Raw genomic sequence first — 26,012 nt, forward strand, 5'->3', positions numbered from 1 at the left:
GGAGTAGATGTGGTAAGGGTGACAGCATTTTCACTTGTGCCTAGTTAGATCAGATGAGAATCCTGGCCAAGGAACTTAATCTTTCATCCCTAAAGCAATGCTAGGGGGGCTGCATCTCTTCCCATTTATCTTCCTGGGGAAAATATTCAGGCAAGGATGGGACAGTCAAGGGCCTACTAGCCACAGGCTGCTCAACACCAGCTGGCTGGACTTTATAGGAGTTAGTGAGTCAGTGAAACAGTGTGTGCTGTAAACTGGAGACCAAAGCACAAAGGACATGGTTTATCACCAATTCAATGGGTAGATTATCTTTTAATCATTTGGAAAGCTCCTAAGATTCCTAAATAAGCTTCTTTAAATCCAATGTTGCAATCTAGAATAATTTAAATACCTTCCTACTTCTTTTAGTAACTCAGAATGTAAGCATTCAAGGAAAGGAAAAGGCACACATCTGGGCCAACTAACGAGAAGTAGTACGAAGGAAACAGAAGATCCTAGAGAACAAATACACATAAATCCAACTCACCATAACACCCTCATCTTCTCAGAAGACTAGAAAAAGCTATTTTAAAATACACAATGGACTCACAACACTGTTTCTAGTACTCCAGTTATTTTAAAGTAAGCTTACAATAATTGTAATTGTTTAAATTTAAGTTCCCTAGATATGTAATGAAAAACTCAGGTGACACGAACTATATAGTTCGTTGTCTTAGAAATTTATAGTGACACCATTTCTATTTCCAATATAATTCAGTCTGATATTGGGCTCTTTAGATATTGTATACAACTAATTAGTACTGTGTAGACTCCAATAATAGAAAAGAAACAACTCACATTATGAGGGTCAAGTTTCAGGAAGAAACATTAGCTGGACTACTTTTATCACTGAGACCATCAGTCAGCTGGAAAAATTAAATATTTATGTCAGGCAGTTCCACCTTGTGACCCAGCTAAAAACAAAGTTTAAATTTATCCATGCAAATTAATAATAGCAACCAATGATGAAACAGAAGAAATTCTTCATTGCAATTTCTCATTCACTGACAAACTGAGAATTAAGAGAGAGAGAGAGAGAGAAGGCTGCTTCATCACTTGAGCAATACATAAACAACCTGAAGGCAAGGCCAAGTTTGATCCCAACTAAAATGGAAAATATTTTATATATGTAAAGTCTAACACTGTAACACCCAAATGTGCAAACGTTTAAGACCTGGGTTACCCAGAGAAACAACTTAGATCTTAGGCTAAATCTGTATGCTCATTTGCCCAGGCAGCCAGCTTGCCGACAGAGTCCTCACACAGGAGTGTGATCCAAGCACTAAGATGGTCAAGTGGTAGCAGCAGTTCTGGCTCTGTTCCTTGGACATGCCTTCTGCCAGATGAAGTTGGCACTGGATCCTTCCTCTACAACCCACCCCCTATACACCTGCCATAGCTACTGAAGATCTAAAAATTCATCCCTCTTACATTTAAGGGCTTTGGAGGGTTAAAGGTATCGGTTTCACATCTTCTGCTGCCTGTCCCCTCCCTCCATGTCAAGTTTATCTTGCATGAGAGGTTCTTGCTGTCTGAGTACCACTGACTATGCCCAGAGCAGTCACATGAAGAACGTACAAGACAGCCCTCCTGAAACCGTATGGGTGAGCAGTTTGAAAAACTGCTGCCCTCATGCCTTTCACTGCTGGCATCACCTCTGTTCCTCAGCTCTCGAGAGCAGCCCAAGTGGAAGACAACAGAGGAACGAATGGAAGTAACACAGCCAGAAACACAGGAATGACAGAACAGGAATGGAGTGCATGCTTGTGTATGAACTGAACCACACCATGAGCATGCTGGTGCAAACCAATGGTAGAAACAGAAAGAAAAAGAAAAAGACAAGAAGAGCTATGAGGAAAAAGATAAAGAGAAAGCTAGTCCTTTCCTATGCTTCCTGTCTAGCAGCTGAGTGTTCTCAGACTTGGCTGGACAACCATTAGCTAGGAACCACTAGCCTGGACCACATCTAAGTCTTCTGCATGGTACTCACACAAGGGGAATTCACAAAGATGTAGCCCAGAGTAGCTATGTCGGCGGGGCTGCTCTAAAGAACCAATTTCCGGATGCTCAGGCTCCACAGACATTCTTACTTCCTAACTGGCAGGCCCGATCAGACACCTGCGCTAGAGGTCATGCTGTTTCTTTTTTCCCCACTTCCCCTTTTACAACTACCTTTCTGCAAGGTGGGGGCGGGAGGAGTGGGTTGTGGGGGCAAGAGGGGACACCTGACATCATCCTGAATCACAGTATAGTATTTATAGTATTCTTGTTCTGAAGTGTAAACTCTGCAGGGTCCCAAATGAAGGGAGGGTTAGAAGTATAGTACTGGTGTCCGTGAAGCCTCTTTTAATTGAGGTACCATTAATCTGCACAAGGGCTCCATGACTTTCTCTGTTTCAGTTAATGGGAAGACCTGATGTAATGAGGCCTTCTGGCCATTTCTCCCATATTGGGGTATTCTGATTTTAGATCATCGTAAAGTGAGGTGGTAAAGATGCTAGGGTTTTGTTGAACTACTTTGCTGTTTCTGTCCTCCGTCTCTCAAGGCAGTACTTACAAGGTACCAGCTTTGGCAAATTTTATCTAGGTCTGTATTGACCTTAGATTTGGAATTCAAGAATGGGACAGCGGTCACAGTGACATATACTAATATGTTAGTATATTAATAACATCACACTCCTGACAGTCAGTTGACCTAGGATATGTCGGAGTATGGTCTGGCTCTACGGTTGCGTGGCAGGTACCCTGCATTAAGTGAATGAGCTAAATTTGTGGTTTTGAAGGAAACAATTTAAAGCTTACAGTAAGATAAAAGCATTTTATCAGAGGTTATTGACACAGGTGTGTTTCAGCAAAAAGTATTTCAATTCTCTCACCCTTTTTTCACTCTTACAAGATATATGTGAGAGTGAGGAAAGAGCTACATTAAGCAAGAATTGAGAGTCCTGGTAAAGCTTCTCTGGTTACATTTCCCAAAGACCAAGACACCTATGACTCCAATAGAAGCTAACAAGATCTTTCATAAGTTTTCCAAATTTTTGTTTTCAGTTACAGTGAAGAAGTCTTAATTGAGTTGTCAACTTATGGATCATAAAAAATATTTTTGATACTGTACTGTTATCTGAATTTTGGTACACAGGAAAGGGTCAAAGAACTGAATAATATTGCTAGATGTAAAAAAAAAAAAAAAAAAAAGGAAAAGAAAACAAACCACCAAACTCCTACTCCCATCTGTCTATTAATATGAGCAAGGTTTCTTAATCCCTTAATCTATTAAAAAATAACAGTCATTACTGAAAATCCTGTCACATTGTAGCAATAAATGACATTCTCAGATATCTAAACCCAACTGAAAAGATCCATTTTATCAACATTTTACCTTTTATGTTAATATTTTCATAAATTTGCAATGCTTGTTATTCTGATCACTCATTAATATTTGTAATAACGATGCAGAGAAACTTTTAATATCGTATGGTCATAGGATACATGCTGTCATTTTTATTTTTATATGTATTTTTGTGATAGCAAAGGATGATAGAGTAATCAATAAAAGACCTACAAAGATAAAAACAAGTTAAGGTTAATATTCTGGAAGAAATATGGAATGGAAATATGAGTTAAAGAAGCAAATTGAACTAAAAACTTTTCAACTCTTAAGGAACAGATTGCTCTCTCATTCAAATCTCTATGGTATTTGGTTCCACTGGACATCTTTAAAAAAGTGATATAATATTTTCACTTTAAAAGGTCAGTATTTATAAATATATCAGAATTTTTTCCATGTCTGATAAAAATCCAACACTAATATTCTATGACTGCAAGATATTTAACAAACACAGGGTTAGCACCGGCAAAGCCATGAGCACAAATGCCCATGTACCCTCACTTGCCTCACCCTGCTGCTGGCCTTGGTCCAAAAGTCAGTAAGTATGAACACCCATGACCTAACCTCTAGGTCAGTCCCATGGAGAAATCCTAAAAGGATGGGAGAGAAGATGAGAAAGAAAACAGGGGACAGACAGAACAACAGGATTATGAGATTAGAGCCCTTCAACAAAAGGACAATGGGAGTCAGGAAGAAAGGTTTCAAATCACTAACCAGTATCAGTATTAATTCTGAGCTGGAAATCTTTTTTGTAAAAGCCTCAATCACAGAGAGATTTAGAATTGACTATCAGTTATGTAAAGTATTCACTTCATGTAGTATAATCCAGTATTTGGTAACATAATCCTGTCCAAAACAGATTGGAAGAAAAAAGGAAGAATGTCATTAATGCTGGAAATCTAAGTCTCCAAATTCTTTTTAGAAAGAAGCAAAAGCAAAATGTGTATGTGTATGGAAGTGGAAGATGGGGTCAAAATAAGTCTGGCTGCAGAGGGTGCTGTAGGGCAGTGAGGTCCAGGATGGCAGATGTTTAGAGAAGATACTCTGACATTCCTTCCTGATTAAGACAAATTATACCTAGATCATACCGGACAGAGAAGCATCATCTCTCATGAGTTCATAAAAGCCATGTATTTTGTTTTAAAGATTTCTTTTTAATTTTATGTATTTATTTGAGAAAGAGAGAAGGAGGGAAGGCACAAGCAGGAGTAGCAGCAGAGGGAGAGGAAGAAGCAAGCTCCCCACTGAACAGGACCCCAGATCATGATCTGAACCAAAAATAGACGCTTAACCAAATGGCACCCCAAAGATTTTGTTTTTAAGTAATCTCTACATCCAACGTGGGGCTTGAACTCACAACCCCAAGATTGAGTTGCATGCCCCACCGACTGATCCAGCAGGCACCCCAAAGCCATGTACTGTGATAATAATATACTATACCATAAAACTCTACCATCATAAAGGGCATTTTTTTTTTTTTAAGTTGGGACTGGACCCCGGTTCAGTGTAGAATTGCGAGGTTTTCACCTGCAAGATGCTCACACTCCTTACTCTCATCTGGTATGCTCCTCAAGTTGACAGAGACATCATGAATACCAAATATTCTCCACTACTTTTAGGACTTATAAAGTTAAGAAACTGAGAATGTGAAGCTGTGGAGAAGAACTGACTGAAAGAAATGTACATGGCTTTCGTAGCTGAGATTTACCCACAGAGAAAGAAGTCAAGCCTTTGGATTAAATGTAAAACAATTACAGAAATGCAATGCATTTTAAAAATGCCTTCACTTTGAACTTAAGTGCAAAAAAAAGCTGTGGATATTACATTTTTTAAGTTTTGGACTATTTTCTTTTGGAAGGTAAGAGGAGGTCGATATTGGAAGAGTCAATACCAAAATTACTTCTAAAACTTTATTCTATTCCAGCAATGATATTTGCATTTCTCTCTCAAGATATATTGTGTTTTAAATCTCTATTGTTGGCCAACACTTACACCTTTTGATTGTTTATATTACCTACGAGAGAGCTCAATACTTTCAAATGCTAATTTCCTTTCAATCCACATTAATAAATATTCCTTTAGGAATGGTATTATCTTATAAACGTAATAGAGAATATTTATTTACAAATAATTCTGCACCTAAAAAGTAAAAGTAAAACCATTCTTCTAGAGAAATAGAGCGTCTTTCAAAGTATGACAGGTATAATCCAACAGAACATTATGTCCTCTCTTTTAAAAGAGTAGTTGGGGATCCCTGGGTGGCTCAGCGGTTTGGCGCCTGCCTTTGGCCCACGGTGTGACTCTGGAGTCCCGGATTGAGTCCTGCATCAGGCTCCCTGCATGGAGCCTGCTTCTCCCTCTGCCTGTGTCTCTGCCTCTAGCTCTTTCTGTGTGTCTCTCATAAATAAATAAATAAATAAAATCTTTTTTAAAAAATAAAAATAAAAATAAAAGAATAGTTATTCTCCATCTAGACAGAAGAACGCTTGCTTTAGATATAAGCTATAGACTGCTGGTCACTAGCCTGAACAAATTCATGACCCCACCACTAAATCTGACACTTGTGAGATAGGAGATGGTAGCAGATACACTCAAGCAAGAGAAATACAGGAAACTGTATTTCTACGATGTCCAAAAAGACTCAATCACATCTTAAGTGTGCATATAAATTCTGTTGACCAAACAGTCCTTGATAGATATGGTACCAATTCTACAGTGAGGGTTTCATTCATTAGAGACTGTGTAATTAATACAGTGAGTTGGAATCAGCCTTAATTTAACATAATGGGAAATACCATTTGTTATGATGACTATTCCTTTTGTGAAACTGGTTTTAATTTTAAACACATGCATATATACATGTTTGCATATTCAATCATAACGGTAAATATGTTTACTAAGGGTTTGAGAAATATTGACTCTGTAGAATACAAATATTAATTTTTTGTCCTAAAAATTTCAGATCCGAAGACAGTAATATGTATCTTAACAACTTACTAATATATACATTTGGTTTGTCCTGACGAATCTTAATATAATCAAAATAGGATTAGATGCAGTTGCTCTGATTCTCAAGTGTGATGAACTGATGCTAATATTGAGCATTATGCTAAATCAGAGACTTCCTACACAATTTACATATGTTATTTATCTCTCAATACATCTATTAGGTACAAATTAGTCTCCTAACTTTACATGGGAGGAAACCCTTTCCAGGATGGCAAGGTAGCTTCTCCAGGATCTCAAAACAGGAAGCGGCAAGGCTGGGATAAATTCCCTTTTTCAGCTGTAGAGCTTAGCTGAATACTCTCCACAAAGCAGAATCAGAAAATACTTGCTTAAAATGATGTTTCTGGGATTAGCTTCTTGGAAGTCACATTTGGAAAGTCTCAGATGAGATAACCCCATGCAGAGAACAGGGACGTTAGAAAAATCCAAAGTGGGCGCGTCACGAGTTGCAAGGCTTTCAAGCACCAGAATGAAAAGAAAGTGACTATACTTCTTGGTACAGGGAAAGTTCTTGGAGTACTCCCAGAATGCACATTAAACTGCAAAATTACAAAAGGTAATGTCCAGGCAGATTCTTTAGCAGCTTACGGCTCACATGTTTTAAAATTTTCATCATTCTAGTTGGTCAAAGGTCATGTTAGAAGAGTTAAGATAACTTTACTCAGAATTCTAGCCTAACTGATGTCACGGTGGTGCTGCAGACTACTGTTTTAGAGAAGGTAAGGATTTATGGAATAGTAAATTTTGCCATCTGCTGCCCTCTCCCCAAATCAGATCTACCTGTTGCAGCTAAGTACAGATACATTCCAAATATCTATATACCACACTTAACATCCAAAGTACAACACAACTAGCTTATGCAAAGAAGTATACGTGAAATTACATTCTATGCTTTGGTGTGCCTGTGCTTTCTAAGAGAATTTCTGGGTAATTTTACAGGGAAATACATATGTGGTATGACAACAGGAAAAGAGCATTCATTTTCTTTTCTTTTTTTTTTTTTCTTTACAGTGAAAAGTCCCATTAAAATCCTATTAAAGTAGCATAAAGAGTGGCTCAAATCCTGTCAGGCAAACCTAAGGCTTTTCCCCAATTTCTGATACAAGCTTCCATGAACTTTGTTGTACATCACGTTTATGCCAACATGAAGGTTCCCTTCCAAGGAGTATGCAAGGAAACATACATCTGCTTAATGTTATATTATAAAACTGAGAGTTAATTTACCATTCCAATACATTTTCTCAGGATGCTCCAGATACTGAAGTCGTTTCTGGAAAACATAGGAGAAGGCAAGCTTGTTCTGGAAGAAGAAAAGAAAAATTAACAGTTAATCTTAATGCCACTGACACGAGGAAGGAAAAGCTACTGCCATTAATATAAACACCACAGGCATACACGTATAAATACCACAAAAATATGCCTGGTTGTAGAGAGAGTAAAAGAGGGTTTGTCTGGGGTTGTAGCTCTGATTACTGCTATCTTGGCCCCTGAAGTGTCACAGCAGATCCCCTGACCCTGGGGATCACTGATTGTTTCACTGATTATTTGAATGATTTCATTGTTATTCTGATCCTAATGATTCTCGTTCTCCCTCAGTGGTGTCCAACGTGCACCACCCCAGAGGTACATGCTCCTTTCCTGTGCTAGCACATCAGACTCCACTGTTTGGTTCAAGACACACTGGCCATATCTTGATACTTCAAACATTATTTTACTCTAGCTGCTAAATAATGTAAACAAAATGCCATCACAGGGCCCAGTTTAAAGTTAAGAAACTAAATGGAAAAATGCAAATGAACTATAAAGCCAAAATAAATTTAGGCCCAGCATTATACATTAGTACTTCCCCAAAGACCCTGAAGTTGAACAATATTTAGCATCTCTGGGTATATAGGAAACCCCTTACAAATTAACTTCTACAGAAGGAGCACTTTCAAAGCCTCTGCAGGGGTTTGGAGGTAGCCAAAAGGATGGTGGGTGTCTGTGGTCTGGATAAGCAGCCTGACAGGCTTGGGCATCCTGAAGCCAGGGCTGGCTGGCCAGAAAGAAGCCAACCTCACTTCCACAAATCACAGCAACAGCACTACCAAGGGGAGCAGTAAGAGGTGTCACACCAACTTTCTGAAACACTGGTAAAATAATACATTCTCTTTGGTTATCTTAGGTTATGGTAAGGGATGCTGGTTTAGCAGTTGCTGTTTAAAATATACCTATGTAACTAAAATACTAAAGAAAATATTGTCCTCTAAAGAACTGTTATTCTATAAACTAATTAATTTGAATGATAGAGGTTGATATAGTTTTTAAATAAATAAGATTTTCAAATCCTCCATGGTAAAATTCTGGTTATCTTTTTTAGAAACACACACTGCTCATTTGGCAGATTTGTCATCTAACCAATCTGCTAGATAAGTAGCCACAGATGGTATTTAAATCACATTCTCCACAATCCAGGACTATGAATCTCTGTGACATGAACAATGGAACCTAGGGACAGTATCCCTGCAATTGTCTATCATTTGCATGCACAATGCAGTTTTAGAGATGTGTACAGTTGACCCCTGAATAACATGGGTTTGAACCACACTGGCCCACTTATACGTGGGTGGTTGTTGTTGTTTTTATAAATGCAATATGGTACTGTAAATGTATTTTCTCTTCCTTATGATTTCTTAAATAACATTTTATTTTTTTAGCTTACTTTATTGTAAAATACAGTATATAATATGTATGACATACAAAATATGTTACTTGACTTACTGGTACATCTTCTGGTCAACACTAGGCTGTCAGTAGTTAAGTTTTTGAGGAGTCAAAAATTACACATGGGTTATCGACTGCCTGGGAGGTATATTGTTCAAGGGTCAACCATATAAACTAAATCTTCTATCTTTTGTTTAGGAAAAAGTTGGGCAGAAATGGAACAGATGCTAGAAGGTTGAGCCTGAAATAAGCTCTGTGAAGATTGAATGAGGGCCTGTAATCCCTCCCAACCAATACTACATTGACTATATTAGTATATAGGACTATTTTGGATTAAAGGCAAGAATAAATATTCCGGAAGACGTTGATAAAAGACATCCAAGGATTTTGGGTTTTGTTTTTTAATTTTCCATTTAGAAATCATTACAAGATTGCCAGCTAAGAATCCCACCTGGGAATATCCCACGTTCATTTTTATGCACATATCCTGTTATGGTGTTTTATGAAAATGTAGTAGATACTCATTCATCAGAAGGCCAGATCACCTGCAACATTATCTATTCCAGAGTACAACCAAAAGGTAGAGATAAAAGGGACTGTGAAAGGTAATGGACCATCACCAAGCCCAGGTATTTTCTTCTGTAAGACATGCAGAAGTGAACCCCTTCAGATCACATTGTGTTCAATAAGCTGATCAAAAGCAGGAAGAGAAACACCATCCTATGGGACAATCCCACAATGTGGAAGCTGTAGCACAGTAAAAGACCTCAGCTTGCTGACCGTAATCTGAGTCAACAGCACCAGGAGGCTGCCAAAAAGGCAGGTGCCATCTCGGATTGCCAAAAGGAGAACATCAGCTATAACATTCCTAAGGACAACTCTGCACTGATCAGACCAGAGCCAGAATTCAGATCCACGTGAATCTGAAAAGGAACTTTTAAAAGGAACCTTAACACTTTCACTCAGGAAATGTTATCAGAAGCTAGGCAAAGATGTCTGGAAAACATTTCTTATAAGCAACAGATGAAGGTAATATGCATTCCAAAAGAAACTGGAGGTCTGGGGAACAGCAGGCATGGTAGAGGTCTTGGGGTATTCGAGGACAGGGCCAGAAGTAATACCATTCCCCCTGCCCTGTCTCCCTTCCAATGAGAGCATTCCCAATACACCTTTGCCCGCTTCGGTATTCTCCACAGCACTGACCAACACATGACATACTATGGTAGGCTCTCAAATATTAACTACATCACCCCCAAGATGGTATGCAAGCTCGCTGAGAGCTCATGTTTCATATGCTTCTTATCCCTGTTGCCTAGGACAGTGCCTAACACAAAGGAGGAGTTTAAGTAATTGTTGAATGAACTTTAGAATTTATAAGGCCTGTTAGCATGCATTAGCTTTTTCATAAAGAATTTGGTTTAATCTGTGCTACTCAAGTGATTAGGACTAGGACCACTTGAAGAAGTTATAGGATGCTGATAAAAAGGTCCATCTTACAATTAATTCTCAAAATGATAAAGATTCTTATTAAGTAAACATTTCAAACAGGCTGAATGATTCCTCTCTGTCATGGCCCAAAAAGGCATTCCTGTACTGGGTGGGAAGCTGATCTAGAATAGCTGGGCAAAGAATGTCACTAAACATCCTACAGGGAATGAGATGGACCACCACACAAAGAATTTTCCAGCCCAAAATGTTAGTGGTGCCAAAGTTGGAATACCTCCCACAGAGATACGAAAACTCTGAGTTTACATTTTGCAGAGGCTACATTAAGCAAGGAAACAGAACAAGACAAATTCATTTTAATAGCATTTTATTTGGGAATGATCCAGCATCATGGTGCTGTGAGTCATTCCTTTTCTCTCTCCTCTGATTTACAACTAATTGGACATTCATATCCTGGAAGAAGAAGAAGGAGGAGGAGAAGAAGGAGGAGGAGGAGAAGAAGAAGAAGGAGGAGGGAGGAGGAGGAGGAGGAGGAGGAGGAGGAGGAGGAGGAGGAGAAGGAGGAGGAGGAGGAGGAGGAGGAGGAGGAGGAGGAGGAGGAGGAGAAGGAGAAGGAGAAGGAGAAGGAGAAGGAGAAGGAGAAGGAGAAGAAGAAGAAGAAGAAGAAGAAGAAGAAGAAGAAGAAGAAGAAGAAGAAGAAAAAAAACCCAGCACCTCTGCACAGCATACCAGGATGCCCAAGCAATCCATCCATCTGTGTGCTCTTAAGGACCATGGAAGAGGTGGGGGAGCTGGCAGTGGCTGGTCCCTGAGCGAGCCAGCACTTTTTTGCCAGAGGAGGTGGAGGGTTATAAGGCAGTGAGAGGAGGTGGAGGGTTATAAGGCAGCGAGTGGGGGTCTGCCTGGCAACAGATGCTGCAACAGGAGGGACCAGATGCCCTGAGAAGAGACTCCAGTGGCCAGAGGAGGGAAGGTAAGAGAAGTAGACAAAGGGAACTAAAGGAAAGCATCTGCTGTCTGCCCCAAGAGGCAAGAGGCTGGCCCACAAACCTCTGGTACCCTTCCCACTTGAAGATCCCCCCAGGAGGCTATGGGTACACCCAAAGCCCCAAGTGCTAAGTACCTACCTCCTTCCCACTTTGCCACTACCCTTTTGCTTTTTTCATGCTCTTTACCCTTAGCAGGAAGTCAGCTCTGGTAACAAAAACCAAAAAGTTGTGCTATAGCCCCATCTTCTGGAAAAGAAAAGAAAAGCCCCCATCTATGAACCTGTTGAACTGTTAGAATCAAAGTAAACAAAGCCTTGGCTAAATAAGAAGTGTTCACTACTTCAAATGTGGAAGCAGTGGTACTTCTCATCAAACACCATGAGAAATCACGGTGATACAGTATCATAAGAAGATAATGACAATTTTCTAGCAATGGAATCCAAAGACATGAAATATTGTTGTCTAATTGATATTTAAATTAGCAGTTATGATGAAATTCAATGAGCTATAAGAAAACTCCAAAATAAAATGAATAGAAGTGCTTTATCAGAGAGAATGAAATTCTAAAAAAGAAATAAATTCTGGAGCTGAAGAACTCAATAAATGAGATGAAAAATGCATTAGAATGTACTGGAAACAGAACAGATCATATGGAAGAGAAGATGAGAGCAAGTTTGAGGACAGAAATATAGAGATGATTCAGGTGGAAGAGAATGAAGATTTTTAAAAAGTGACGACACCCTATTCAAACTCTCTGACTCCATTAGAAATGCCAATATAAGAATAATGGGTATCTCAGAAGAAAAAGAGAATGGAACAGTGCATTTAAAGAAATAATAGCTGAGAACTTCCCAAACCTTAGAAAGTAACTGGATATATAAGTCCAAGAAGCTAACAGAACACCTTACTGTCTCTCAAGGGAAAAAGACCTTCTCCAAGACATGTTATATTAAAACTGTCAAAAGTCGATATTAGGGATGCCTGGGTGGCTCAGCAGTTTAGTGCCTGCCTTCAGCCCAGGGCATGATCCTGGAGTCCCAGGATCGAGTCCCACATGGGGCTCCCTCCGTGGAGCCAGCTTCTCCCTCAGCCTATGTCTTTGCCTGTGTGTGTGTGTGTCTCTCATGAATGAATAAATAAAATTAAAAAAAAAAAAAGTCGACGGTAAAAAAGCAATTTTAAAGGCATCCAGGAAAAAAAAAAAAGTAACCTACAAAGGTCCCCCAGTGGGCTATTAGCAGATTTCTCAGCAGAATCTCTACAGGCCAAGAGAGAGGAGAGAGTGGCATGACATATTCAAAATATTGAAAGATAAAAACTGCCAGCCAAGAATACTCTACCTGGCAAAGCTATCTTATGCAGGAAAAATGAAGTCTTCCTCCCAAAGACTAAAGGAGTTCACCACCACCAGACCTGCCTTCACAGAAGTGTTGAAGGGAACTTTTCAAGTGAAGAAATGAAAAGATGAAAGTACACAAAATTCAATCTGATTAACAAGGCAAGTATAATGCTATAACTCTTTTTTTTTAAGAATACTATATTAAACTTGTAATTACAGCATAAAGGAAAAGAGCATTGAAAGTAACTATAGTTACTAGAACCTGGTAACAAAATCATAGCATAAAAAGAGATAATTTGTAACAACAAAGGATAAAACCTTGGTAGGAAAATGAAAGCAGAATGCTATCAACAGAAAAAGGACTATTTTATCTATGAAATGTTTTATATAATCCTCATGGCTACCATAAAGCAAAAATCTAGAGCAGAGGCACAAAACATAAAATGGGGGAGACTGAGCAAATCACCATGGAAAACCACCAACACACAAAGGTAGAAATAGAAGGGACAAGAAACAATGGAAAGATAATCAAAAGCAAAAGATGAAAAAGCAGTAGTTAGTCTTCACATAACAACATACCTTAAATGCAAATGGACTTAACTTACCAATCAAAAGGCAGAGTAACTGGATGGATTAAAATAAAACAAGAGCCATGTACCTGGGTGACTCACTTGGTTGAATGTCCAACTCAGTTTTGGTTCAGGTCATGACCTTGGGTTGGGTTGTGAGATCAACCCCTGCATCATGCTTCATTCTCTATGCTGGGTGGGTGCAGGGGTTTGGGGGTTAAGGGGCTCCTGAGATTCTCTCTCTGCCTCTCCCTGCAATCCTCTACCCTTGGCTTGTGCATGTGCTCTCTAAAATAAATAAATAAATCTTAAGCGCACGTGTGCGCACACACACACAAGCCAACTATGTGCTGCCTAATAGGAGCTCTAAAGACACACATAGGCTCAACATGAAAGAACGGATGATGATATTGCAAAATGACAAAAAAGAAAGAAAAAAGTTTGGTGTAACCATACTTATATCAGGCAACACAGATTCCAAGCCAAAAAGGGTACTAAAAGACAAAGGTCATTATATAATGATAAAGGGGGGGGGGTCAATACATCAAGAAGGTATAACAATCATAAATATTTACAGTCCCAACACCTGAGCACTGAATATGTGTTAAGTGCTGTTATGTAATAACAGATCTTAAGGCAGGCACTTGGGTGTCTCAGTTGGTTAAGTGTCTGCCTTTGGCTCGGGTCATGATCCCAGGGTCCTGGGATCAAGCCCCACATCAGGCTCCCTGCTGGGCGGGGGGTAGTCGCCTTATGGTTGTCCCTCTCCCTGCTCATGCTCATGCTCGCGCTCTCTCTCTCTCTCTCTCCCCACCCCCCCCCCCCACACACACACACAATCTTTTAAAAAAAAAATAACAGATCTTAAGGAAGAAATTAAGAACAATATAGTAACTGTAGAAGCAATCAGTACCCAGTATCAGCAATAGATAGATCATCTAAAGAATGATGAAATCAAACCATACTTTAGGATAGGTGGGCTTAACAGACCTATACAGAACATTCTATCCAATAGCAGCAGAATACGCATTCTTCTCAAGTACACATGGAACATTCTTCAGGAAAGATCATATGATAGGTCACAAATCTTAGCAAATTCAAGACGACTAAAGTCATACCAACTATCTTCTCTGATCACAAATGCATGAAATTAGTAATCAATATGAAGAAGTGCGTAGATATTCAAATATGTAGAAACTAAACACTCTTCTACCAATGGGTCAAAAAAGAAATCAAAAGGGAAATAAAATATTATCTCCAAACTAACGCAAATGATAACACAACATATCAAGTATTGTGGGTTATGACAAAGCAGTTTTGAGAGGGAAATATGGCAATAAATGCACTGTGTGAAGAAATTAGATCTCAAACAACCTAACTTTATACCTCAAGGAACAAGTAAAAGAACAAACTAAGCCCAAGTTAGCGGATGAAAGAAAGTAATGAGGAGAAAAGTATAAACAAATAAAATAGGGAATGGATAGAAACGATAGAAAGGATCTGGTTCTTCAAAAATATAAACAAAACTGACAAACTTTTAGCTAAACTAAGAAAAAAACCCCTCAAAATTAGAAATAAAAACATTACAACTGTTACTACAGAAATACACAGAATCATAACAGATTACTGCCAACAAATTATAAAACCTAGAAGATATTGATACTTTTCTAGAACAATAACCTGTCAACACTTTGAATCAAGAAAGAGAAAATCTAAACAGACCAATAAATGAGGAAAGAGACTGAAACAGTAATTTAAAAAATTCCCAAAACAGAAGACCCCAGGATCCGACAGTTTCACTTAAGAATCTACCAAACATTTAAAGGAGAATTAGCACCAACCCTCCTCAAACTCTTATGAAATATCAAGGAGGAAGGACACTTCCAAACTCATTCTGTAAAGCTAGCATTACATGATACTAACATCAGATAAGAACACCACAAGAAAATTACGGATCAATATCCCTGATGAGTACAGATGCAAAAATTATCAACAAAATATTAACAAACCGAACTGAAGAACACATTAAAAGATTACATGCCATGACCAGGTGGGATTTATCTCTGAGATGCAGGTATAGTTCAACATACACAAATTAATAAATGTGGATCAATAAAATGAAAAACTAAAAATCACAGAACCATCTCAATAGATGCAGAAAAAGCATTTGACAAAATTCATCCTTTCATGACTAAAAACCTTAATAGATTGGGTAGGGAAGGAACACACCTCAACATTAAATAAAAGCTATAGGTGACAAACTCACAGCTAACGTTACACTCATTGGAAAGAAACTAAAAGCGTTTCCTCTAAGATTGGGAACCAGGAAGGCAAGGATGCCTACTCTCACCACTTGTATTTAAGAGAATACTCAATGTCCTAGCTGGAGCAATTTAGACAAGACAAACAAATCAAAGGCATCCATTATGATGGAGTGAGAAGTGATATGCATCTACTAGTAACCATACTTCAAATTTTGAATTCTGATCTTTTCCCAGGCTAACAACAAGTTGATAATCTCTCATGATGCCAGATAGTGGGAGCTCCATCCCCCAGGTCAGCCACACAGTCACAAGGGTAAACAAACAATACACTTACAACCATTCTGCACTCACACAACCATTCTGTTTTTCCCTGGTAGTACAATATTCAATAAATTACAGGGGATATTCAACATTTTATTATAAACAAGGTTTTGCATTAGATGGTTTTGCCTGTCGGCTAATGTAATATTCTGAGGACCAAAATATTTGCATCTCGACATGTAATCAACATAAAAAATTGAGATACTTTTACATTTATTCCCATCTTAAGTCTTTAAAATTCAATGTGTATTTTACACTTAGAGCACATCTCAATTTAGCTCAATTTTCAAGTTAAAGTGAAGTCTAGCCTTACCAAAACAATAAAATGTCACTTAATGAAAAAATAGCTTCATTTTTACAATTTAAACTTGTATTAATTAAGACTAAATATTCTGTCTCACACTAGCCACATTTCAAATGTTCAAAAACCACAGGTGGCTAGTAGCTACAACTGGACATGCTGGATTTTTGTGATTGCTTCTAAGTCTGCAGGGGAAAAAACAAAAATCATTCAAACATGGGAGTCTAAATCAATGGGAGACAGTTCATAACCTAATCATTAAGAAAATGCTAAGTCTTCCACAGTATTACTTAAAGGAGAGACAATAAAATTTTTTAATCATTAGGTAGCAAATTTAAAACTTTTTAAATGATTTATACTGAAAAGGATATGTTTCTATATTTAAAAATTTCACTACCCCCACCAGGACAAAAGAAAAAAAAATCCCTATTGATACTAGATGAAGGAGGTATTAGTTCAGGCAGAAGAAGTAAGAACAGAGGAGAGTAGCTATCAGGCTAAAACCATAGATTGATTATTCTCTTCCCTTGTAGTCTTTCTGAGAGTCATTATATCCTGAATTCTATGCTTCCTTTTTTTCTTCACACAGAGAGAAAACACCCTGTACCAGGGACTGAGAGTGATATGTCCTGGTTCTATTTTCAAGCATACAGATGACATTACGACGATCTGCACAACAGCACAATAACTAGTTTTGAGGGAGAAGTCCCACCACAGTGGTTCTATCTGTGTAATACAAATGGTTCAGTGCGTTATCCCATTACTCCCCGCCTACCCAGTGCTGAGGACAGACCCCAAACTGAACCAAATTATTCATGAAGTGTGACTAACAAATGCTGTGCTAGAATCTCCCTTATTCTGAAAAAAAAAAAAAAAAGCTGGTCAAGTTCAGGACATCACAATCCCCCAAGTCTTTAAGGTAGTCTTACATGGCAGAAACTGTATGTAAGGCTCAGCCTGACACAGCCTCCCAATCTACCTGATGGATACCAGGCCCACTGTCTTCCTGCTCTTGCTCCATGGATAGCTCTGGTAAACACAGAACAATGCTCTTTGCTCATGAAGACTTGGAAAAAAAGTAGAAAAGATATTTTAAAATGAAGGCAGGCGAACTTAAGCTTTGGCTGAAAGGAGATGCCAGGTGTTTGATGATTTTCAGGTTTGCTTCTTTCAGGAGGCCACATGAGCCACACAGGTCTTGCTGAATGCTTCCTGAAATAGCATTATCCTCAAGTGTGGGCTCTTTCTCACAGAGAATAGAAGAGAATCACAGGATGCCACCAGGGCCACTGCCCACACTCTCGTCACAGCCTACCTGCACAACCTGCGGCAAACCTCCAAGTCCAGACTACACAGCTGTACAATCACCTTATCTGGCAGCAGCTAAATCTGTACTGAGAACAGACTAATGCCTGGGACAGTTCAGAGTCTCACGGCAACCAAGTTTCAGAGTCTTACCTGTACATCAGTCTTAACAAATTTTAAACTTTTCTTGTTATTTTTATAAAATATGTATTTTTATAAAAATTAGTATGAAAACATTCATAGTCATTGGCGATATCATCTCCCTACTAAATTAGCTTCTCAATTTGTATGAGCTTTCTGCATATTATAAATATTTTACTTACCACCTACATTGCAGAAAACTTTTTCCAAAATCTATCCTGGTCTTCTGATCCTGTTTATAGTATAATTTGCCAAACCAAGTCTGGGGAGGCGATACAAGTTATATCATAATCTATATTTGAAACAAATAGATATCTTTCACTATTTTCTCTATGGACAAGATAAAAACAATTCATCATTCCATTAATAATCACTGCAGGACAATGACTGCTTTAGCCAATGGTCTCTCTTGTGACAGGATACCGGTGGGCTGAGGACAGTGTTTTTAAAATAATCCGATTCCTATCTTCAGGCTAGAAGGTACCTCCTTTCATCAAACACATCACTCCGGGGAGACTTTAAGCATGGGTCCTCCTCCCTTGAGGTCTCTCTCCAGCACCTATCTGAGAAATGATCAAGAACCAAACATGCTGCTTGTCAGCAAGGGGATTTTAAAAGCAGCTCTTACATTTTAATAATGTAAAACACCGAGGTAGGCTAGTGTTCACACACTGCTTAATTTCACAATTCTTTATTTTCCCTATCTTCATTTATCCCATTATTTGTGTACATGTCTCCCACTCACTGAAGTGTGATCTCCCCGAGATTAGGGATTGTCTTATTCTCCTCTGTATCCCTCACAGTACAGAGTATCTTGCATTTACCACATGCTCAGTGTATTAAAATTAGTGGTTTTCCCTAACATCTCAAGTTAAAATGGGCCAAAGAAAGAAAAACAGTGAAAAAAAAGATATGGGTAAGTAGCAAGTGAAGTATGAAGAACACAATCAAATTCTACTCTAAGTCACTTAAGAAAACATTTTCAAAACCAGATTTCTTAACACATATTTTTACTTGTACTTAACACTTAAACATTTGTTCATATTAAATATTGAGGGAATCATAAATTTAAGTAGAATATTCATTTGGATATTCAGAAAAGCAAAAAATCTAATTCTCATGTTTGATTCAAGATCAAATCAATGAACTAAATATCTAAGAAAATAATTTCATAGAACAATTTTAATACATCTTTAACTGTAATGCTGAAAATTTGTATGCATACTTATATTACATATTTTGAACTTATCTGTGTATATCTATTTGCAGAATGTACTTACTATATAACTCTTCTCAACTAACAGAATTCTTCTCCCTCCACCCAAATCCTTTCTTCCTCAAGTCTCAATTTAAATACAGGTGACCTTTGAACAACCAAGGGGTTATGGATGCCAACCGCCCCCCCCCCACACACAGCTTAAGATCTGTGTATAACTTCTGACTTCCCAAAACTTAACCGCTAATAGTCCACTATTGGACCAGAAGCCTTATGGATAACATAAACAGTTTAGCACATATTTTGTATGTTATATGTATTATATACTATATTCTTACAATAAAGTAAGCTTGAAAAAATGTTAAGAATATCACGAGAGAGAAAATACATTCATAGTACGGCATGGTGTTGATTGAAAAAATCCACATACAAGTGGACCCACAGTTTAAACCCATGTTGTTCAAGGATCAACTGTATAAGTCTAACGAACAAAGCTTATAGTTGAATCTAATCATCTTTAATTTCTATTATACAACTGATGCTTACTAATCACCCAAACTGAAATAGTTTTCCAAAGGAGACTGCCGCTGGAAATAAACTATAAAATTAAATTCACAAAATTGAAATTAGATTTTAAAATAATGTTACAAGAGTCAATTATGGCTGTAATAAAAAAGTCATTTCATTTTCACAAATTATGGATAATCTTACTTGAAACATTTTTTACATGGTCCATCTGGAATACAGTTCATAAATATCTTTAAGAAAGGGTGAAAGCCCAGGTGGCTCAGTGGTTTATCGCCACCTTCAGCCCAGGGCGTGATCCTGGGGACCTGGGATCGAATCCCATGTTGGGCTCCCTGCATGGAGCCTGCTTCTCCCTCTGTCTATGTCTCTGCCTCTCTCTGTGTCTCTCATGAATAAATAAATAAAATATTTGAAAAAAAAAAAAAAGGTGAAAGCAAGTCATGTTTAAAGAAGTATCACTTGGGTAAATGCATTCTCATCACTGGGGGAACATATTTACAAGTTATGCAAAAAGTATCAAGTTTCATTTTTGGAAATGTACTACTTCTTTCTACCCCTTAGCTCCTGGTTAGAACAAAGAACTATAGGAGGTGCAATTCATTCTCTCTAATATCTGAAAGGGTAAGTTTCTACATGCACTCTTATTCACCTCTCCATTTATTTCTTGAGAACATGGAAGGCTGTTGTTCCAGAATTACTTCAATTCTTATTATTCACTAAATTCTAAGCTTTGTTGAACTGGCAATTAGAACACAACAGATAGTCAATGTTTCTGAGATAAACTTTATGCCAGTTATTTTTCTATTAATTAGGAATCTGTGTTGAATAAACTGCCCCACAGTGCATTTTTAATACAAAATAATTCTTCCACAGTAACAATGATTTTAAAAAGCTATTTGTATACTTTGAGAAACTAAGGAAGTTAACCTGAACAACACACATGTTCTGTGACACTAGAGAGTGCCACAGGTAGTGGTTCAAAGTTTGGGATAAAGATTCCTAGAAAAAAATAACAACAATAATTAATTAATTAATTTAAAAAAAAAGATTCCTAGAGAAGACAACAAAAAGCCTTAAGGTAAACAAGAAAAATTACAACGTGGATTTCATTAAAATTAAAAACTCCAGTATAAGATATTAAAAGCATCTGTTCATCATTAAACAAATGGAAAGGCAAGTCTCAAACTATGAGAAAATATTCGTGCTATGTATATTTGATAAAGGATTATATCCAGAATATAAATAGAATTTCTACAAGTCAGTAAGACAAAGACACAATTTAAAGTAGGCAAAACTTTCTGATACCTCACAAAAGATATAAAAATGGCTAACCAACATAAACAAGCACGCAAAATCATTTAGGAAATGTAAATTAAAACCACAATGAGATACTATGTTATATCAATAAAACAACAAAGGTTAGTGAGTACAAGGAGCACCTGAAAGTGTCACAATAGTGTTGAGAAATGATGTAATGACTTTGAAACAGTTCAGTTACATTTCATAGACTTAAACATACACTTGCCCTAAGGACTCCCAAAACTCGGTTCCTATATAATGAAGAGAATGAAAGCATGTCCATAAAAAAGATGCATGTATGAACATTTAAAGCAGCTTTATTCGTAACACTTTCAAACTAGAAACACCCCTAATACCTGTCAACAAGTCTATACAGATAAGCAAATTATAGCACATTCAGCCACACGACAATAAAAAAACAACACAGATACACACAATAGGAATGAATCTTAGAAGCATTATGTTGAGTGATTAAAGTTAGTCTCAAAAGAAATATATACTGCAATGAGTCCATATATAATGTACTTTAAGAACAGCTAAGATTGATGTACAGTAACAAATCAGAACAGTGAGGGTCTGTGGAGGATGAGGACTGACTGGAAGGCAGAGGGAAATTTCTGGAGTGATGGAAAGGTTCTGTGTCTTGACTAGGGTGTTAGTTACATGGGTAGGTGTATTTGCCAAAACCCATCAAATCCTATATTTAAGATCTGTGAATTTCACCGTATACACATTTTATTTCAACAAAGAAACAAAAAGAACCGACAATGTAATTTACTGGTACAGATCAGCATTTCTCAAACTTTTTGTTCTGAAGATCGATTTAACTCTTAAAAATTACTGAGGACACAAAGAGTTATCTTTTACTGTGGATTATAACTACCACTACTAACTATATTAGAAAAAAGTTCTAAAACAATTTTTAGTTATTAACTCATTTAATTACAGTATGATCCATGTTAAATTGACATTTTTAATGAAGAAATAACTCCATTTTCCAAATAAAAATAAGAGTAGTATCATGACAGATCATCCAGACTATATATATATATAAATCAAAGAAAAAACAGTGGCCTAATGACACGTTAGACCATATGGACTCAACAGGTATGTAGAGAACACTCCATCCCCAAATATACAATCTTTTCAAGTGGACATGGAATATTCTCCAGGTAGATCACAAGATAGGCCATAAAACAATAGATTTAAGATAAACCATGTCAAGTATATTTTGCAACTATAACCGTTATGAAGTTTTTTTTTTTAAGATTTATTTATTTGAGAGAAAGCAGGGGCAGAGCAGGCAGAGAGAGAGGAAAAGAGAATCTTAAGCAGACTCTGTGCTTAGCACACAGCGTGACATGGGACTCAATCTCATGACCTGAGCTGAAACCAAGAGCTGACAGCTTAACTGACTGCACAACCTAAGTGCCCCACGACTACAACAGTATGAAACTAGAATCAATGACAAGAAAAAACTGGAAAAAAATGCATGAGGGGTAAACAAAGTTCTACTAAACAATGGAAGGTCAACAAAGAAATCAAACAGGAAATCAAAAATTACTTTGAGACAAATAAAAATGTTAACGCAATGTTCCAAAATCTAGGAGTACAGCATAAGCAGTTCTATTAAGGAAGCTTATAGTGATACAGGCCCTCCTTAAAAAGAAATATCTCAAATAATTTAATCTTACAGCTAAAAGAATTATAGGAAGAAAAAAACAGAACTATAGGAAGAACAAAGCCCGAAGTTACTATAAGCAAGCAAGCAAATAAATAAATAATAAAACAAACATCAGAGTGTAAATAAATGAAATAGAAACCAGAAAGATAATAGAAAAGATCAATGAAAATAAGAGATAGTTCTTTGAATAGGTAGAGAAAATAAACTTTTAGCCAGCCTCAAGAAAAAAAGAAAGCACCCCCCAAATAAAATCAGAAATCAAAGAAGAAAAACCACAGCCAACACCACAGAAATACAAGAGGCTGTAAGAAACTATTGCAATTATCTGCCAACAAATTGAACACTCTAGAAGAAATGGTTAAATTCCTAGAAACAGACAATCTTCCAAGACTGAATCAGAAACCAAAAATCTGAACAAACAGAAGTAATAAAAATGAATTAGCAATCAAACTCCCAACAAAAGTTCAGAACCAAATGAATCACAGCTGAATTCTATAAAACATTTAAAGAGTTAATACCTATATTTCTCAAACTATTCCAAAAAATGGAAGAGGAAGGAACATTTCCAGGTTTGTTCTGAGGCCAGAATTACCCTGGTACCAAAGCCAGACAAAGACACTACAAAAAAAGAAAATTACAGGCCAATATATCCCTGAAGAACAAAGATGTAAAAATTCTCAACAAAGTATTAGCAAGTCAAATTTAACAATACATTAAAAGGATTATACAGCATGATCAAGTGGGATTTATTCCAGGGATGCAGGATGGTTCAATATCCACAAATCAATCAATATGATACACCATATTAACAAAATGAAGGGTGAAACTCATATGCTTATCTCAATAGATGCAGAAAAAGCATCTGACAAAATAAAACATCCATTTATGACAAAAACTCTCAACAACGTGGTGGTATACAGGAATCATACCTCACATGATAAAGACTATATATGATAAACACACAGCTAATATCATATTACACGGTGAAAAGCTGGAAATTTTACAATCAGAAATAAAACAAAGATGCCCTCTCTCATTATTTTCATTCAACATAGTACTGCAAGTCCCAGCCACAGCAATCAGACAAGAAAAAATGTCATCCAATTGGTTAATGAAGAAGTAAAACTGTCACTATCAGCAGATGACCTGATACTATATAGAGAAAACCCTAAAGACTCTACCAAAAAAACCATTAGAATTGATATAGTCAAGTTGCAGTGTACAAAATACAAAGAAATATGTCATTTTTTATACTAATAATGAAGTAGCAGAAAGAGAAATTTTAAATATCTCATTTATAACTTCATCAAAAAGAATAAAAATTACTAGGAATAAATTTAACCAATTTGGTGAAAGACTTATGCTCTGAAAACTGTAAGATACTGATGCAGGAAACTGTCAATGACACATGTAAATGGAAAGATACTCCATGTTCATAGGCTGGAACAACTAATATTACCAAAATGTCTGTAATACCCCAAGTTATTTACAGATTCAGTGTAGTCTCTATCAAAATACCAGTGACAAGCTCCACAGAGCTAGAACAAAAAATCTTAAAATTTGCTTGGAACCACACAAGACCCCAAACTGCCAAAGCAATATTGGAAAAGAAGCTATAGGTATCACGCTCCCTGATTTCAAAATATACCACCAAAGCTACGGTAATCAAAACAGTGGGATACTGGCACAAAAAGACTCAAATCAGTAGAACAGAGAGCCCAGAAATAAACCCATGTCTATATGGTCAATAAATCTACCACGAAAGAGGCAAGAACATACAATGGAGAAAAGACAGTCTCCTCAATAAATGGTGCTGGGAAAACTGAATAGCTACATATAAAAAAATAAAACTGAACACTTTCTTACACCATATACAAAACCAAACTGGATTAAAAGCTTAAATGTAAGACTGGAAACCATAAAACTCCTAGAAGAAAACACAAGCAATAGACTCTTGAACATCAGTCTTAGTAGTATTTTTTTTGATATGTCTCCTCAGACTAGGGCAACAAAAGCAAACTATTGGTACTACATCAAAATGAAAAGCTTTTGCAAAGGAAATCATCAACAAAATAAGTGAAAGAAGGTATTTGCAAATATTATATCTGGGTAAGGGGTTAATATCCAAAATGTATAAAGAACTTACACAACACAAACACACAAAAAAAAGTAAAAGCGGGCAGAAGACCTTAATACTTTTCCAAAAACAACATACAGATGGGTAAGACACATGAAAAGACACTCAACATCACTCATCATACAAATGCAAATCAAAACCACAATGATATATCACCTCACATCCATCAGAACAGCCATTATCAAAAAGACTAGAAATGACAAATGTTGGCAAGGATGTGGAGAAAAGGGAATCTTCATGCATTGTTGGTTGGTATGTAAATTGGTGTAGCCACTGTGGAGAACAGTATGGAGGTTCCTTAAAAAATTAAAAATAGAACTACCAGGTGATCCAGCAATTCACTTCTAGGTATTTTTCTGAAGAAACCAAAACACTAATTCAAAGATATACACACCCCCATATTCATTGCAGCATTATCACAATAGCCAAGATATGGAGGCAACCTAAGTGTCCACTGGTAAATGGATAAAGAAGATGTGGTGTATATATAATGGAATATTACTCAGTCATAAGAAAGAATGAGCTCTTGCTGTTTGTGATAATGTGGATGGGCCTAGAGCATATTATGCTAAGTGAAAACTGTTAGAGAAAGACAAATACCACATGATTCCACTCATGACAAATGAACAAATAAAACAGCAACAGAGTCATAAATGTAGAGAACAAACTGGTGGTTGCCAGAGAAGAGGGAGGTGGAGGATAGGCAAAATAAGAGAAGATGATTAAGAGGTATATACTTCCAGTTAAAAAAAAATGATCCACAGGGATAAAAAGGAAGCATAGGGAAGACAGTCAATAATACTACAATAATGTTGTATGGTGATGGTAACTAGACTTATTGTGGTGAGCATTACAGAAATGTTGAATCACTGTTGTCCACCTAAGACTAGTATAACATTATATGTCAACTACAACAAAAATTTTTAAAAATTATCAAGTGAAAATTAAAAAAACCTACAAACATTCATTTCACAAATACTCATTGAATTTCAACTACTATGACTGGTTTTGGGGATAACAGAAGGCAGGATCAATAAAATATTTAAGAACATTTATAGTTGAGATACTTCTGTTTCAAAATTTTCTGAGGGCACCAGGATGGCTCAGTGGGTTAAGCATCCTACTCTTGATTTCAGCCCAGGTCATCGTCTCAGGGTCATGTGATCAAGCCAGGAGTGGGGCTCTGCACTGGGCGTGCAACCTGTTTAAGATTCTCTCTCAAAAAAAAAAAAAAAAAGATTCTCTCTCCCTCTACTTTTCCCCTCCCCAACCCTCTCTCTTGGGCCCTCTCCCTTTAAAAAAAAAACAAAAACAAAAACAAAAAAGAACATACC

General features: G+C 37.1%; 1 protein-coding gene across 11 annotated transcripts in view; it reads right to left on the reverse strand.

Moving 5' to 3' along the window:
- OSBPL1A (oxysterol binding protein like 1A) overlaps positions 1-26,012 on the reverse strand; it is a 227,569-nt gene that overhangs the window by 25,842 nt on the left and 175,715 nt on the right. For all 11 annotated transcript variants that reach the window (XM_072829062.1, XM_072829059.1, XM_072829063.1 and 8 more), the window contains one exon: positions 7,661-7,736. In XM_072829062.1, coding sequence (XP_072685163.1) covers positions 7,661-7,736 — 76 coding nt within the window. The remainder of the gene's footprint in view (positions 1-7,660; positions 7,737-26,012) is intronic.

The sequence above is a fragment of the Canis lupus genome, chromosome 6 (assembly GCF_048164855.1).
Source record: "Canis lupus baileyi chromosome 6, mCanLup2.hap1, whole genome shotgun sequence".
NCBI classification, from domain to species: Eukaryota; Metazoa; Chordata; class Mammalia; order Carnivora; family Canidae; genus Canis; species Canis lupus.